Raw genomic sequence first — 18,328 nt, 5'->3', positions numbered from 1 at the left:
TTCAGTTGCACAGAAAAATTGAAGGACTAGTGACTGGCCAGCTAGAATAACAATAATAATTCTCATTATTATTGATACCCCAGCTGACTACCAGTGCTGGGAAATAAAGCATTTGAAATATTGGGCACTAAATACCAGCAACAAGCACTCTCGGGTTAGCTACTTCAGTTAGACAGAAAAAAGTTTCATTCAATCTGCTCTGTATTTATATAGAGTATAAGGAAATAACAGGCTACTTGCAAAGATTTTGCGACACACAATGCAAGGAAGAAACCTTCCTGCAATATGCTTCAGTTCCCAACCTCAAGAAAATAATCATTGAACACGCTTGTATGATTTTTAAAAATTCATTGCGACCTCAAGTGAAGTTGTCAATTACTGATAAACTAGCCAAGATCCATAAAACATTTGCAGTCAAAAGTGTATCTTGGTTGCAGCAGCACTTCTTTAAGTACAGGATTTCTCGTTATTCTTTCATCAAAGACTTCAACAGAATCATATTTTGAAAAAAACATAAAGCTTGGTGTGTAAGAACAGACCTAGGAATACAAATGTAAATGTTGTCAAGAATCTGGCTCTGTGATTTGTTTGACATCAAAATGAAAGTCTAATTGGGAAAGGTGCTCCTGAATTTAAAATGCGCATGATGCGTTCAATATTATTTGAGGAACATTCTATTTCTTTGAAATCTGATAGTTGTAATTTCGGCATTGATCATCGAAGCTTCCTAGCTCCCAATCTTATTCCCTGACAAAGTCTTTGTTCAGGATTAAAGTTTCTTTGCAACATTATAATTGCTTCTTCCTTGAATCTAAATTTGTGCAGAGGCTCTGAAGGGTACAGACCTATTTTTGAAAAAATATTCTTTCATGGGGACGTAGGCACGGCTTGCTAAGTCAGTATTTTGTTCATGTCTAACTGCCCTCGAGAAAGTGGTAGTGAGCAACCTTCATGAACAGCTTCCATAAATCTAGTGTTTGTATACCTAGAGTGCTGCTGGGAAGGGAGTTCCAAGATTTTGATCCCATAACAGCAAAAGTATCAGAAGATACCATCTTCATCATTGAATCAATGCTGATATATACTTTCAATTCATGACAGCTTTTCTAAAATTATTTTATTCAGAACAAGTGAATCTTCATTTTATCACAATAAAAGGCTTTTGAGTAATAAGTTGCATTAAAAAAAATGGTCCCCCACATCTTGCCATCATCTCAACAACCCCTTCCGTGTTATTCATACCCAACACAAAATGCCATCCCTCTCATGGCACCCCATTCCATTCATGTCATTCCAATCCCATCCTTCCCAAGTCATCTCCAGCCAATGTATTTCCATATTGATGCAGGCCACCTAATTGCAGTCCCACCTCATCCTCAAAAACAATGGTTTCTTGACTGATGTTTTTAAAATCCAATTAAAATTCAACAGGATCAGATATACACAAACTAAGCACAAGGCAACGCTGACTCACCAAATGGAACAAGACCTCAAAAGCCCTCCTTCACCTGGGTTGATTCCTGTGGGCCCAGTCCCACTGTGTTCCTGATTGCTGACGGTTGTCAATGCTGGGCTACTGATCAATCCAGTAATCATTGCCGAGGTGATTCTAGGTAACCTCGCACATTCTCAACCCCCTGTTACTCTACATTAATATCACCGGAGGTAAACAAGAGGAAAGGACAAATCCCGCCAATTCTTGGTCATTCCTGGCCCAACTTTCAACCGACCTCCATGACTATCAATGAGAATTCACACCTTCTCACACACACAGAATCCATCTTTGCATGGTGCCAACAGACCAACAATGGCATCTGCAGAGTGCATCGCATCTCCAAACTTCCATGCATCCTGCATGTCTCTGTCTGCACCAAGATTCGCCCACCAAAATGACCTACCAGACTTGCCCCTTAAACTGACCAATCAAAACAATCCAGAGTGACAAAAACAATTATTATAGTCAAGAGGCAGCATTTTGTTTCATGCCCAATGCTCTGCAATCTCTGTGCAGCATTTGAATTACAACCAACTGGGACACTTTGGAAAGCTGTGCAGTCCAAGACATCGAGACTTGGGGAGGATCAAATCAGTCCACAAGACTGAGATACCATCCTAGATTCTCCTTTCAAAATGCTGAATTCTACAGTCACCTCACCAATTTCACATTGGACAGGGAAGTCAGTGTTACAGTCCTCTTGGATAAATAGCGTGGCTGGTGAAGCAATACCTAATGCCACCCACAATATAGCTGTATGGAACAGGCAGCATTAAGCTCTCAGTTAAAGATACATTGCAAGCCACACTTGGATTCAAAGACAAACTAATGTGGGAGACATTACTTGTATTCTACAATCAATAATTTTCTCTTAGGCATAGTCGACCTCAACCTGCTCCAGAAAATTGACGGGGTTAACCAGAAAGGGTCTGGTTCTAACATTAAGAACACGTTTCCAAAACTTTTCACTGGATTGGGGAGACTGAATACCACATACAATATTACATTGAGAAACTAGGCCAAGCCCATGTGCTTGTTCATACCATGGAAAATACTGCACCCACTTATGAAGCAAGTGCAGCAACAACTGGATGCAATGATCAAAATGCTGCTCATCTTTCCCATCACTCTCTAACATAATGGTGTCCGGGATGGTCCCAGTTTAGAAGCTTCTATTTGCATCTGTGTCAACCTGACACAATTCAATAAAGGCACTAGCAATAGAAAAAGCCTGGTCAAGCTCTCCAAAAGTGTGGCATTTTCAAAACTTAATGCTAACAGCAGCTTTTAGCAACTTCCACTAAACTTCCAGATTACTGACTATGTTCATCACCCCATTTGGCAGATTCTCTGTCAATCTCTTACACTTTGCTATCACTTTGATAGCTGAGATTTTTCGATGCATAATAATGGCCATTTTATAAGGCTTGGAAGGTGTCATCTGCCACATGGATGATGTTTTTGTCCACAGTGCAACATTGAGGGACAAGATAAGAGGTTCAAAGCCATTTGCAGGAAACAGTGCTGACACTGAATGAAAAATGCAAGTACTCCCAACACCTTTATTCATATTGTGAGCATCAAAGGCATCATGTCTGATTCACAAAACACGGGCAATCAGCTTGTTCCCAACCCTTTCATCCATTCTAAATCTCCAAAGATTCCTCGACATGGTGAGCCTGTGGATGGAATGTCTGCCCAACCTTGCACAGAGCCTCTATGGCGCCTTTTCAAAAAGGTTCAGATATGGTGCTGGGATGCACACCAAGAGCAAGCATTCGATCACATCAAAGATATGAGGATCTATGAGGAGAGGCTGAGGGATTTGGGATTGTTTTCGCTGGAAAGGCGGCGGCTAAGAGGGGATCTTATTGAAACATATAAGATGATTAGAGGTTTAGATAGGGTGGATAGTGATAGCCTTTTTCCTCTGATGGAGAAATCCAGCACGAGGGGGCATGGCTTTAAATTGAGGGGGGGTAGTTATAGAACCGATGTCAGGGGTAGGTTCTTTACCCAGAGGGTGGTGAGGGATTGGAATGCCCTGCCAGCATCAGTTGTAAATGCGCCTAGTTTGGGGGCGTTTAAGAGATCCGTAGATAGGTTCATGGACGAAAAGAAATTGGTTTAGGTTGGAGGGTCACAGTTTTTTTTTTTTTTAACTGGTCGGTGCAACATCGTGGGCCGAAGGGCCTGTTCTGCGCTGTAATGTTCTATGTTCTATGTTCTATGTTCTATAAGCTGCTCTCACCCAATATCCAGGCTCATTACAACCCATTCCTGCCCACTGTCATGGCAGCATATGTTTCCTCCACAGGCCATGGGGCAGCTTTATTCCAGGAGCAACTGGATGGATGTCTTCAACCAGTGTATTAAGTCAGTTTAGCTCAGTTGGCTGGACAGTTGGTCAGTGATCCAGAACGATGCCAACAGCGCGGGTTCAATTCCCGTACTGGCTAAAGTTATTCATGAAGGCTCATCTTCTCAATTTTGCCCTTCACCTGAGGTGATCCTCAGGTTAAATCACCACCTGTCAGCTCTCCCCCTCAAAGGTGACAGCAGCCTATAATCATACAGGACTATGGCAACGTTACCTTTTATTCATCTAGAGGGCAGTCAAACACAGAGTTACAGCATGCTATTATTGAAAAGGAAGTTCTCTCTGTCACATGGACTTTCAAGAACATAGAACATTACAGCGCAGTACAGGCCCTTCGGCCCTCAATGCTGCGCCGACCTGTGAAACCAATCTAAAGCCCATCTAACCTACACTATTCTAATATCATCCATATGTTTATCCAATGACCATTTAAATGCCCTTAATGTTGGCAAGCCCACTCCTGTTGCAGGCAGGGCATTCCACGCCCTTACTACTCTCTGAGTAAAGAACTTACCTCTGACATCTGTCCGATATCTATCACCCCTCAATTTAAAGCTATGTCCCCTCGTGCTTGCCGTCACCATCCGAGGAAAAGGGCTCTCACTGTCCACCCTATCTAATCCTCTGATCATCTTGTATGTCTCTATTGAGTCACCTCTTAACCTTCTTCTCTCTAACGAAAACAGCCTCAAGTCCCTCAGCTTTTCCTCATAAGACCTTCCCACCATACCAGGCAACATCCTGGTGAATCTCCTCTGCACCCTTTCCAATGCTTCCACATCCTTCCTATAATGCGGCGACCAGAACTGTACGCAATACGCCAAGTGCGGCCACACCAGAGTTTTGTACAGCTGCAACATGACCTCATGGCTCTGAAATTCAATCCCTCTACCAATAAAAGCTAACACACCGTACACCTTCTTAACAACCCTATCAACCTGGGTGCCAACTTTCAGGGATCTATGCACATGGACACCGAGATCTCTCTGCTCATCCACACTACCAAGTATCTTACCATTAGCCCAGTACTCTGTATTCCTGTTACTCCTTCCAAAGTGAATCACCTCACACTTTTCCGCATTAAATTCCATTTGCCACCTCTCAGCCCAGCTCTGCAGCTTATCTATGTCCCTCTGTAACCTGCAACATCCTTCCGCACTGTCCACAACTCCACCGACTTTAGTGTCATCCGCAAATTTACTAACCCATCCTTCTACGCCCTCATCCAGGTCATTTATAAAAATGACAAACAGCAGTGGCCCCAAAACAGATCCTTGCAGTATACCACTAGTAACTGAACTCCAGGATGAACATTTCCCATCAACCACCACCCTCTGTCTTCTTACAGCTAGCCAATTTCTGATCCAAACCGCAAAATCATCCTCAATCCCATGCGTCCGTATTTTCTGCAATAGCTTACCGTGGGGAACCTTATCAAATGCTTTACTGAAATCCATATATACCACATCAACTGCTTTACCCTTATCCACCTCTTTGGTCACCTTCTCAAAGAACTCAATAAGGTTTGTGAGGCACGACCTACCCTTCACAAAACTGTGTTGACTATCCTTAATCAAATTATTCCTTTCTAGATGATTATAAATCCTATCTCTTATAATCCTTTCCAAAGCTTTGCCCACAACAGAAGTAAGGCTCACTGGTCTATAATTACCAGGGTTGTCTCTACTCCCCTTCTTGAACAAGGGGACAACATTTGCTATCCTCCAGTCTTCTGGCACTGTTCCTGTAGACAATGACGACATAAAGATCAATGCCAAAGGTTCTGCAATCTCCTCCCTAGCCTCCCAGAGAATCCTAGGATAAATCCCATCCGGCCCAGGGGACTTATCTATTTTCACACTTTCCACAATTGCTAACACCTCCTCATGAAGCTCAATCCCGTCTAGTCTAATAGCCTGTATCTCAGTATTCTCCTCAACAACATTGTATTTTTCCTGTGTGAATACTGACGAAAAATATTCATTTAGTGCCTCTCTAGGGGCGGCACGGTAGCACAGTGGTTAGCACTGCTGCTTCACAGCTCCAGGGTCCCGGGTTCGATTCCCGGCTCGGGTCACTGTCTGTGTGGAGTTTGCACATTCTCCTCGTGTCTGCGTGGGTTTCCTCCGGGTGCTCCGGTTTCCTCCCACAGTCCAAAGATGTGCGGGTTAGGTTGATTGGCCAGGTTAAAAATTGTCCCTTAGAGTCCTGGGATGTATAGGTTAGAGGGATTAGCGGGTAAATATGTGGGGGTAGGGCCTGGGTGGGATTGTGGTCGGTGCAGACTCGATGGGCCGAATGGCCTCCTTCTGCACTGTAGGGTTTCTATGGTTTCTATGGTTTCCTATCTCTTCAGACTCCACGCACAACTTCCCACTACTGTCCTTGACTGGCCCTAATCTTACCCTCGTCATTCTTTTATTCCTGACATACCTATAGAAAGCTTTAGGGTTTTCCTTGATCCTACCTGCCAAAGACTTCTCATGTCCCCTCCTGGCTCTTCTTAGCTCTCTCTTTAGGTCCTTCCTGGCTAACTTGTAACTCTCAAGCGCCCTAACTGAGCCTTCATGTCTCATCTTTACACAAGTCTCCTTCTTCCTCTTCACAAGAGATTCAACTTCTTTAGTAAACCACGGTTCCCTCGCTCGACCACTTCCTCCCTGCCTGACAGGTACATATTTATCAAGGACAAGCAGTAGCTGTTCGTTGAACAAGCTCCACATTTCAATTGTGCCCATCACCTGCAGTTTCCTTCCCCATTCTATGCATCCTAAATCTCGCGTGAAGTTCCCCGACTACATTTTTGGCCTGGAAGTCACCATCCAAACAGATCACAAATCATTGGTCCAACTGTCAGATGAGAAGAAACTAGCAAAAATGTCCCCCAGAATTCAGAGGTTCCGCTTGCATCTCATGTGAATGCATATGATACAACATTATGTTCAACATTCAAATGACTGCCTGCACACTATCCAAGGCCACAGTTGACCTTCCTGCAGCACATGCTCAATGAGCTGAAGTCACATTCCCAATTAATCAACTACCTCATAAACCAGGAGCAATTGGGAAATGAGGAGTGTGACCATATCTGTCATTACGGTCAACAATGATGGCCACAGCAGAGGCCTAGTGGGAAAATCAAAAATTTGTTTTGAACAGCAGAAACTGTGATAGAGGGTCTGCTGGTATATAACAGTTGGTCATTGCAGTCTACCTTTGGCCAGAGATTCTCAAGCAAATTCACCAAAACCACCTGGGTATTACAAGGTGCAGAGCACAGGCCCAATCTGCAGCATGATGGCTGGGCATATCAAGGGAAATTGAAGAACTGATCTCAACTACCAGATGTGAATATTGCATGAGCTTGTCCAGACAGAGTCCCTTATCCCACATAGTTCCCTAAAAGGCTCTGGGAATGGTTGGAAATGAGTTAATTAGTGATTAATCAAGAGGCCCTTCCAAATCATAGTTGATTAGTTCTCCCATTTGATCAAGTAAAGCAGTTACACACAACGGCCATAGAGACAGCTGTTAGGTCCTTGAAGGAAGCATATCTCAGACCAGGTGGTGTCTGATATCTGCGCCTGAATATTTCACTCAATTTTCTATCACTTATGGCTTTCGGCACCATACCAGTTCCCCCAAGGTATCCAAAGTCTAATAGTCTGCCCATCAAAACCTTTTTAAGAAAAAAAAACAAAGGCTTCCAAACGGTAGTTTTAACATATAGATCCATCCTGCTACAATGTTTACTGGCCATATCAGAGCTTCTGATAGGCAGAAAACTTCACACAACTCCCAAAATTGACAAGAAATTCATTGCAGGTTTGGCAGCCAAGAATTACCAAAAGATTTAGAATTGAGAACAGTCCTACAGAAAATTACAGGCTTCCGCCTACAATAGGAGTTACCACACTATAAACCTGCTCCAGGTATATAATGGTGATAAAGTTTGGATTAGGGCTCTTGAAAGAGGGGGCATCATTGTCTAGGGAGACGATGATCGATGACGGTCACACATAACCTGGAAGGCACGATGAGGCAGGACAGAGGAGTTGCTCCTCATCTCTCAAGGTAAGCCTCCTATTATACATTTAAGCGAATCAACCAAGAGTCAGAAATTCAGAATACTTTGATTTCAATTCCAAGCCAACATAGTTGTTGGGGGTTTCCTATAGGCCCCCAAATAGTGTGGAGGAAGAAATTGCAAAGCAGATTATGGATAGGTGTGGAGGTCACAGGGTAGTTGTCATGGGTGACTTTAACTTTCCAAACATTGATTGGAACCTATAGGTCGAATAGTTCGGATGGGGTAGTTTTTGCACAGTGTGTGCAGGAGGGTTTCCTGACACAATATGTGGATAGGCCGACAAGAGGTGGGGCCACATTGGACTTGGTACTGGGTAATGAACCGGGCCAAGTGTTAGATTTGGTTGTGGGAGAGCACTTTGGAGATAGTGACCATAATTCGGTGTCTTTCATTATTGCAATGGAGAGGGATAGGGCCTTACAGCAGGGCAAGGTTTATAATTGGGGGAGGGGTAATTATGATGTGATTAGGCAAGAATTAGGGAGCATAAGATGGGAACAGAAACTGTCAGGGAAAGGCACAAATGAAAAGTGGAGCGTGTTCAAGGAACAAATACTGCGTGTCCTTGATAGGCATGTCCCTGTCAGGCAGGGAGGAAATGGCCGAGTGAGGGAACCATGGTTCACAAAAGAGGTTAAATGTCTTGTCAAGAGGAAAAAGGAAGTGTATGTAAGGATGAGAAAACAAGGTTCAGTTGGGTCACTTGAAGGTTACAAGGTAGCAAGGAATGAGTTTTAAAAAAGGGCTTAGGAGAGCTAGGAGGGGGCATGAGAAGTCCTTGGCGGGTCGGATCAAGGAAAACCCCAAGGCTTTTTACTCTTATGTGAGAAATAAAAGAATGACCAGAGTGAGGTTAGGGTCGGTCAAGGATAGTAGTGGGAACTTGTGCATGGAGTCAGAAGAGATAGGAGAGGCGATGAATGAATACTTTTCTTCAGTGTTCACCAAGGAGAGGGACCATGTTTTTGAGGATGAGAATGGGATACAGGCTGATAGGCTGGAGGAGATAGATGTTCTGAGGGAAGGTCTATTAGGAATTTTGAAAAACCTGAGGGTCGATAAGCCCCCTGGGCCAGATGGGATATATCCTAGGATTCTTTGGGAGGCAAGGGATGAGATTGCAGAGCCTTTAGCTTTGATCTTTGGGTCCTCACTGTCCACGGGGATAGTGCCAGAGGACTGGAGAGTGGTGAATGTTGTTCCTCTGTTCAAGAAAAGAAATAGGAATGACCCTGGTAATCATAGGCCGGTTAGTCTTACTTCGGTGGTCGGTAAGTTAATGGAAAAGGTCCTGAGGGATAGGATTTATGACCATTTGGAAAGATGCAGCTTAATCCGTGATAGTCAGCACGGATTTGTGAAGGATAAGTCTTGCCTCACAAATTTGATTGAATTCTTTGAGGAGGTAACTAAGTGTGTAGATGAAGGTAGAGCAGTTGATGTCGTATACATGGATTTTGATAAGGTTCCCCATGGTAGGCTCATGAAGAAAGTAAGGAGGTGTGGGATAGAGGGAAATTTGGCCGATTGGATAAGTAACTGGCTATCTCATAGAAGACAGAGGGTGGTGGTGGATGGAAAATTTTCAGACTGGAGACCAGTTACCAGTGGTATGCCACAGGGATCAGTGCTGGGCCCTTTGCTATTTGTGATTTTTATCAATGACTTGGAGGAGGGGGCTGAAGGGTTGGTCAGTAAATTTGCTGATGACACCAAGATTGGTGGAGTAATGGATGAGGTGGAGGGCTGTTGTAGGCTGCAAAGAGACACTGATAGGATGCAGAGCTGGGCCGAAAAATGGCAAATGTTGTTTAACACTGATAAGTGTGAGGTGATTCATTTTGGTAGGACAAATTTGAATGCGAATTACAGGGTCAACGGCAGGGTTCTGAGGAATGTGGAGGAACAGAGATATCTTGGGGTTCATATCCACAGATCTCTGAAGGTTGCCACTCAAGTGGATAGAGCTGTGAAGAAGGCCTATAGTGTGTTAGCGTTTATTAACAGGGGGTTGGAGTTTAAGAGCCGTGGGGTTATGCTGCAACTGTACAGGACCTTGGTGAGACCACATTTGGAATATTGTGTGCAGTTCTGGTCACCTCACTATAAGAAGGATGTGGAAGCATTGGAGAGCGCAGAGGAGATTTACAAGGATGCTGCCTAGTTTGGAGGGTAGGTCTTATGAGGAAAAGCTAGGGCTTTTCTCTTTAGAGCGGAGGAGGATGAGAGGCGACTTAATAGAGGTTTATATGATGATAAGGGGGATAGATAGAGTGGACGTTCAGAGACTATTTCCTCGGGTGAATGTAGCTGTTACTAGGGGACATAACTATAAGGTTCATGGTGGGAGATATAGGAGGGATGCCCGAGGTAGGTTCTTTACTCAGAGAGCGGTTGGGGTGTGGAATGGACTGCCTGCTGTGATAGTGGAGTCGGACACTTTAGGAACTTTCAAGCGGTTATTGGATAGGCACATGGAGCACACCAGCATGATAGGGAGTGGGATAGCATGATCTTGGTTTCAGACAAAGCTCGGCACAACATTGAGGGCCAAAGGGCCTGTACTGTGCTGTACTGTCCTATGTTCTATAGTTTGCCTAAAGCAACTGTGATTACCAATTCTCCAAACGTGACCAAAACAAGATCTGGGAAAATTGTCAAGCCTCCAAATTGCCTGAATATATAAAGTCAGAGACAGTGGAGAGAAGGGTAGCATGTAAGGAAAGATTATACAGTATGTTCGGTAAAGACTTGGGGGGGATGTTGTAGAAGAGTGCTTGGCACAGCAAGAGTTAAATTGGGATTTGATAACATTACCACCCACAGTATGATGTAAAGAGTTACATGAAAAGGGATCTGGGCAGTCAAAGATGATGCAGGGAACTGTGCAGAAATATGCATGGAGTTAACTCTTAGTCAAGGCTATACCTTGGATATAGTGATGTGATACCAGTAAACACCCTGTTTTAAAAAAAATTCATTTATGGGATTTGTGCGTCACTGGCTAGATCAGCATTTATTGCCCATCCCTCGAGAATGTGGTGGTGAGCTGTCTTCTTGAACTGCTGTAGTCTCCGAGCTCTCCCACAGTGCTGTTCGGAAGAGTGTTCCAGGATTTGACTGAGTGACACTGAAGGAATGGCGATATACTTCCAAGTCAAGATAGTGAGTGGCTTGGTGGGGAATTTCCAGGGTGGTGGTGTTCCCAGTTATCTGCTACTGTTCAATCTTACAAGCCTCTGAGCCTTTTACTAAGACCTACTGAACAAACACTAACAACTGAAATCTCTCTTCATATCAGTCCCAAATGATTGACCTAATATTTTGAAACTATGCCCCCATGTTCTAGATTTTCCCAGGCTGGGAAAGCAACCTCTGTCAACCTATGTTCCGAAGTACCTTGTCAAGCCCTCCAGAATCATCAGTGTCTCAATGAGATCACCTCACAGTCTTCGAAACTCCAGAAAGTATAGACCCAGTTTACTAACCCTTTCATTATAAGAAAACACACTCATCCATAGAACAAACTGAGTTAACCTTCGCTGTTCTGCCTCCAAAGAAAGTATATCTTCCTTTGGTACAGAGACCAAAACTGCATACAGGCCAACCTGGCAGTGCCAACGTGTGCCAAGGGGAGGGCCCCAGTGGGAGCCTCATGAGGGATTGTGGATTAATTTAGATGTGGTGGTGGCCAGGAGTGGACAGAGGAGCTGGGGATGCCGGTGATGGCCATCAAGGGGAGGGGGGAGGGGATGCAAACAATATTCTGTCAGCCCCTTGAGGTCCTTGATTGAAACATACAAGATCCTGAAGGGTCTTGACAGAGTCAATCTGGAGGGGATGTTTCCTCTTGTGGGAGGATCAAGTGCTAGGGTCCCTGTTTAAAAATAAGGGATCGCCCATTTAAGACAGATGAGGATTTTCTTTTGCTGTCAGAGGGTTTATAGTCTTTGGAATTCTCATCTTCAAAAGGCAGTGGAAGCAAAGTCTTTGGATATTTCTACGGTAGTGGTGGGTAAATTCGTGAAAAGCAAGTGGGTGAAAGGTTATTATGGATAGGCATGAAAGTAGAGTTGAGATTATAATGATGGCTTGAAGGGCCAAGTGGCTCGTTTGTCCTCAATTTACTCGTTCGTTTGTCCTCAATTTACATTTCCATGTAACACAGCACACTTTAAAATGTTATTCACTCTCTGTCTTAGCCATTAATATAGATTACAAATATATGAGGACCCAGTGCTGATTCCTCAGGCACCCCACCAGTTTTTGCCCTTTAACTTGTTTATATCAATCTCTGCTCCTTGTCTGTTGACCAATCTTCTATCCATGCTAACATATTACCGCCAATACCACAAGCCCTTAGGCCTTTTGTGTGGCACCTGATCAAATATCTTTTGGAAATTCAAGTATACTATATCTACTCACCCCTCTTTATCAACCCGACTAGTTATATCCACAAAAAACGAAGAATCTAATTTCTTCCTAAACAAATACATTTCACTCACCTGATTTTGAACCACAAGTTGGTGCTATCTGACCATTCGGGCATGTGCATATGTTTGGTCGTGAACAAAATCCATCACCACACGAGTTCCTGCAAATTGCTGAAATGAGGAGAAGATGTATTTTAATTTAAATGTGTTTTTTTTAAATTACAAAATACAAGTGAAAAGCTCAACAATCTTTTCTTCTCAAGGTGCTTGATTTCTGGCATTACTTTACAACTAACTGCTACCCGCATCTCATTTTGCTCACTTACGGACAATGCATTGGTTTCCACCAGGTAACGTTTTCCATCCCGGACAGCAGTATGAATGGAAACGTGATCCACAAACATTTGGCCTAAAAAAAAATGAATCAGTTAAATACTTTTATTCTGAGATGAAAAATACTTCTATGCTTAAAAATAAAATAAATGCTTTATGTTGATTTTTGCATCAAAACTTCTAGGCATGACCTAAACACAAATTCTGTCATTATAATTTTTTGAGCTAACTCAGGTAATGCCACATTTAAATTTAATCCAGGTTTTGAAAAGCATACATAGAAGGCCAGTGCCTTGAAAAATATCTGACAAAGGAATTTTATTACATTCATACACCATCAGAAGAGCCCACTTGCTATCTGGTTCTAGGTCCTTACCAAGTCACAGAAGGAGGTTATAGTTCTAATGGCATGAAGAAAAGGGTCTTGTAAACGTTGATGTATTTAATTGCCATGCATTTATATTGAAAACACAAAAATAAAGCACCCTCATAGGGTATGCCTATTTCAGGAAAACAACATATCAAGACTTCAAAACATGAATAAAATACAAGATCCAACTCAACTGCAATATATCTGTTTCGACCAGACTCCTAAATAATATGGTCGGCAATGTTGTTGGGATTTTTAAAATCTGTATAATCTAAAGACACAGTTTCCCAAAAAAGCTGAATGCAGACTGACAAACTACTACTGAAATGAATTTCAGAGCAAGAAGGTAAAATGTCTTAAAATTTGCCTTTCCATTAAGATTAATTGATAGTGGTGCAAAAAATCATGTTAGATTTTTGTAGTAAATTATTGGGAGGTTCAATATATATTCAAGATAAAACTAGATACTTCCATACTTTATGTTTGTAAAATTTTACACAAAGCTTTGTAACATAAATAAAGCAATGGTCATAAGCACGTCATAGTTTTACTAAATAAATAAACTAAATGTGAAAGATTCCCAGACTCAAAATAGTTCCACTTACTTTGGACTTGATATGAATCGATTTTCCTAGGCTCTTTTTATTAGAAGCAAGAGCTATATAAAGATTACAACATGGATGATCTATGAATGTATTGCTAGTAATAGTATTAATATTGCATTGTAAAATGCCAAATATATTTTAAAGAGTTAACCATTCTATAAAAATAAAGCATTTTCTTCAAACAAACTCAAGGTTTAAGGGTTTATTTTCAAAACTTGCACAATTTGTGTATCAGCCATGGCTCAGCTAATAGCACTCTCACCTTCAAGTTCCCACTCCAAGGGTTGAGCACAAAAGTGATGCTACAGTGCAGTATTGAGGGAGCACCGCATTGCCAGAGGTGCTGTCATTCAAATAAGATCTTAAACAGAGGCCTGCTTAGGTGGATACAATAGATCCCATGGTGTTTCAAGGAAAAGTAGGGGAGTTATTCCCAGTGCGCTGGCCAATATCTATCCCTCAATCAACATCACAAAAACCGATTGTCTGGTCAATATCACAGTGCTGTTTGTGGCAGATTGTTGTGCACAACCGGCAGCCTCATTTCCTACAATAGTGACCTCACTTCAAAAGCACTCCCTTGGCTGTAGAGTACTTTGAGACATCCAGTGGTCTTGAAAAAACAATGTAAATGCAAGTTTTTTTTTCTTTTTTATTAGTGGCTAGCTGTGCCATAGACTATGAATACGGGAACCCGCATCCACAACTCCCATCAGAAAATTATTCACTTACTGACAGTTTGGTAGCATTCTTACTTCTTGAAGTGGTATTCAAGACGTACTCCAGCTGCAAGGAAGCTGGAGACTGCTGCTTGTTCAGATGTTGCCCCATCTGCTGAATCATGTGCATGTATTTGAACAGAGGATACTTTTGGTGTCCTCACCAACATTACTCATCATTCTTTCCACTTAACTGACTGCCATATCTGAATATGTAAAATACTTCCGAATTAGTTGTGGAATGTACTTGATTATCCTGAATACCTAATGAAACTCTGCCAAAATGCATTTTTCTTTATAAAGGGAGCATATAAAACTATAGAATTATGGAACACCCGAGACGACCATTCGGCCATAGTGCTCTCCCAATTCTTTGAAAGTGCTATCTCATTAATTCTACATTTTCCCCAAAGCCTTAAATCTCTGAAAACAAAATAACACTGAATGGAGAATTCTGGATAAAGGCTGTATGTTTCTCTCCAACTTTCTTCAGACGCAATCTGAGTTCCAAACTTACATAAAAAGGTTTAGCAGCTGATACATTACAACGCGTCAGTCCCGCACCAGAAGGTTGGAGTGTCTTCTTCTGAAGCTTTACAAAAAAACTTGCAGTCAAACAGCAACTTGAATGATATGATGCTGGAAGAAATAGTAAGAACGACTCCCCCCACCCAAACTGGAAAGTTATTAAAGGAATCTGATCATTCTTATGCGAGTTACATAAAAACAACTTTTCACCCGAGCCCTCGGGAGAATCCGGGATCAAAACCATTACAAGGCAACTATTACAAACGGCTGTTGAAGATGTGATCCAACAAAGGGGGGGGGGGGGGGGTAGTCTTGATTCCCCGATTTTAAACTGATATAATTTTGGCAACCATAACTCAAAGGGATCCGCAACCCAGCCGCTCTGTCACCCTGTTGAGCTGCATTTTCCCCCCCAACTGCGCTTGTTTCAACTTCATTGCCTAGCCCCAGGTGTTGAATGAAGGCAAAACTAGTTGGGTAAAAGCGCCAGCCTGCTCACTTTACATTCACTAACAGCATGAGCAACACCTGAATGCAAATAAAAACATTTCGGACACATTTCGGTTGGCACATTACAATTCTTACAGTTGTAGCTGCAATGTTATCAAAACAATGACCTAGGACAAAACAAACCCTTCTGATCGGGACACAAGCCTCTTCAGCCTATTTGTTAACATTTGTGGCTGGAAGCAACAAAGTTTAGCGCAAGCGGTACAATGTCTTTCCCTCCTTCGCAAGTGAGTAAAATTGCACCAAGGCTGACCCAGACCCTTCGGAATGGGGTGGAATAAGCTTTTTTTTAAAAAAAAACGGGAAAAAGTTTCACGTATTGCTTTAGGATATCGAGCTTCAGCAAGTACTTGGGGCACCGAATCCAGAATTCAAAAATGCAAATAAGTTCCAGATGGAAAGCAAATGCAATGTTAGCAGAACATTTCAGCGTCTGCTAAAGGGTTAACATTTTGCGAGAATGAGAGGTACAGATGGGGGGCTCTTTCTGTACCTACACGTCCCTACAACTTCACATCCAGGAGTCTCTGCACTGGTTTTAGGGGAGCAAAATACAGGAGGTAGATATATAAAATATATTTATATATCACGAGGTGAAAATGAAGTCTTCGACTAAAATTCAGTTTTTTAAAAAGTGTCTTTACTTTGGCGATATAAAACCCCTTGGCAACAACCACTTCCAGCAAAGCATTGCACTGGTTTCTAAATTAAAAAATATTAATGCAACATACTGGCCAAGCCCTTTCTGCTTTTTTAAAGAAAAACATCGTGCTTTTAATTAAAAAGTCTGCCTTGACGTCCGTCCTACATTTAACTGCAGAAAAACGCAGGCTAGGTTGAGAAACAAAACTACGCATCTGAAGTTTAATCATTTTTTTTGCAAAGGGATGGACAGACCAAGAGTAGGGAAAATAGGAATATATCTTTGCAGTTTAAGTATATATATATATATATATGTACACAAGCCCCCAATCAGTAACGGTAACATTTACCCTTTCAGTACATCCTGGCTTGATCCGCCTCGTCTTCTTAACCTATTTGCGGTCTTCTGGTTGCTGTTGTTGTTGTTATTGTTATATTTATCAGCATTGGGATTCTGCTCCGCCGCACCTACGCCCGTCTGCACCGCAACAGATAAGAAAGTTGTAAATCCCACGGAAAGTTTCAGCAGCCACCGTGCCCACATAGTGCAAAACAGCCGGGGCTGGACTGACGACTCCCTCCCGTCTGGGTGCTCCAAAACTGGCAGACAGTGAGCGAGAGCTGAGGGAGGGGAGGGGAAGAGGGAAGGAGGGGGGTGCAAGAACAAAAACCGCGATTGGATTTTTGCACCCCCCCGAAAAAAAGAAAACTGAAGAAGAAAAACAAAATAAGGGAGGGGGAAAGAAAAATTAAGGGGGAAAAAATGAAGTTAAAAAAATCCCAACTTTTAGACTTTCCGTTCAGATCCAGTTGAGAGGGAAAAAAATACCATGAGTGGGCTTTTTTTTATATCAAAAAGTTATGTATATTTGATATATTATTTATATATTTATAGGGGGGGGGGTTTGTTTGTAGCCTCAGCCCGCTGCTCTGCAATGTAGTTCGCGCTGCGCCAGACTGGGCTGTGCAGCAGCTCGCGCCGCACTCGCTCGCTCCCTCCAACTGTCAAGCCCCTTCCCGCCCCCCCAACCCTCTCCCGCGCGCCGCTCTCGCGAGAGCGCCAAGGGCCGGCACGCGGGGCGGCTCGAGCGCCAACGGCCAGCCCGCGGGGCGGCTCGAGCGCCGGGGAAGAGGGCGGCCGTCGATGTGGCTTTCTTTGGCAGGTCAGGCAGGCATTTGACAAACAATCAAACCTCACACACATTTGAATTGATTTAATTTATGTTCCCGGGGGGGGGGGGGGGGGGGTAGTCCAGAAAGCAGTCAAGGGGCGGCACGGTGACACAGTGGTTAGCACTCCCGATTTGGGTCACTGTCCGACCCCAGGGGGAAGGACATCAGTAATTGACCAACCCCATTACCCCTCTGAGGTGAGTAGAGGAGGGTTGTACTTGCTGACTCCCATGTCGTAACTCTCTTGCTGAGTGTGAGTACGTGAACAATATTGATTCCCGGGATGAAAAGGTTGACCTATGAGGAGAGAGTGAACGGTTTGGGCTTATACTATAGGGCGGCACAGTGTGTTAGCACTGCTGCCTCACAGCACCAGGGACCCGGAGTCGATTCCTGGCTTGGGTCACTGTGCGGAGTCTGCATGTTCTCCCCGTGTCTGCGTGGGTTTCCTCCGGGTGCTCCGATTTCCTCCCACAGTCTGAAAGACGTGCTGGTTACGTGAATTGGCCATGCTAAATTCTCCCTCAATGTACCCAAACAGGTGCCGGATTGTGGCGACTAGGGGATTTTCAGTGCAGTGTTAATGTAAACCGACTTGTAACACTAATAAATAAACTTTAAAAACTGGTATGTTGGCTTTCATAGCGAGAGGATTTGAGTATAGGAATAGGGATGTTTTGCTGCAATTGTATAGGGTGTTGGTGAGGCCACACCTGGAGTATTGTGTGCAGTTTTGGTGTCCTTATCTGAAGAAGGATGTCCTTGCTATAGAGGGAGTACAGCAAAGGTTTGCCAGGCTGATTCCTGGGATGGCAGGTGTGCCATATGAGGAGAAACTAAGTCAGTTCGGATTGTATTCATTAGAGTTTTGAAGAGTGAAAGGGGATCTCAGAGAAACTTATAAAAATTCTTAACAGGGTTAGACAGGGTAGATTCAGAAAGAATGTTCCCAATGGTGGGGGAGTCCAGAACTAGGGGTCAGTTTGAGGATAAGGTGTAAACCTTTTAGAACTGAGGTGAGGAAAGATTTCTTCACCCAGAGGGTGGTGA

At 43.2% G+C, this 18,328-nt stretch overlaps 1 protein-coding gene across 1 annotated transcript in view; it reads right to left on the bottom strand.

The window, feature by feature from the left end:
- fbn1 (fibrillin 1) overlaps nucleotides 1-17,092 on the bottom strand; it is a 413,386-nt gene extending 396,294 nt beyond the window's left edge. The window contains exons 1-3 of the mRNA XM_078200149.1: nucleotides 16,456-17,092; nucleotides 12,725-12,807; nucleotides 12,471-12,569 (exon numbers count right to left, since the gene is read on the bottom strand). Of these exons, the coding sequence (XP_078056275.1) occupies nucleotides 12,471-12,569; nucleotides 12,725-12,807; nucleotides 16,456-16,649 (376 nt within the window). The 5' untranslated portion in view covers nucleotides 16,650-17,092. The remainder of the gene's footprint in view (nucleotides 1-12,470; nucleotides 12,570-12,724; nucleotides 12,808-16,455) is intronic.
- Between the last annotated feature and the right edge of the window lie 1,236 nt (nucleotides 17,093-18,328).

This window comes from Mustelus asterias, chromosome 29 (genome assembly GCF_964213995.1).
Source record: "Mustelus asterias chromosome 29, sMusAst1.hap1.1, whole genome shotgun sequence".
NCBI classification, from domain to species: Eukaryota; Metazoa; Chordata; class Chondrichthyes; order Carcharhiniformes; family Triakidae; genus Mustelus; species Mustelus asterias.
The sequence above is the reverse complement of the archived record's forward strand: the minus strand, read 5'-3'. Positions and strand labels throughout refer to the sequence as shown.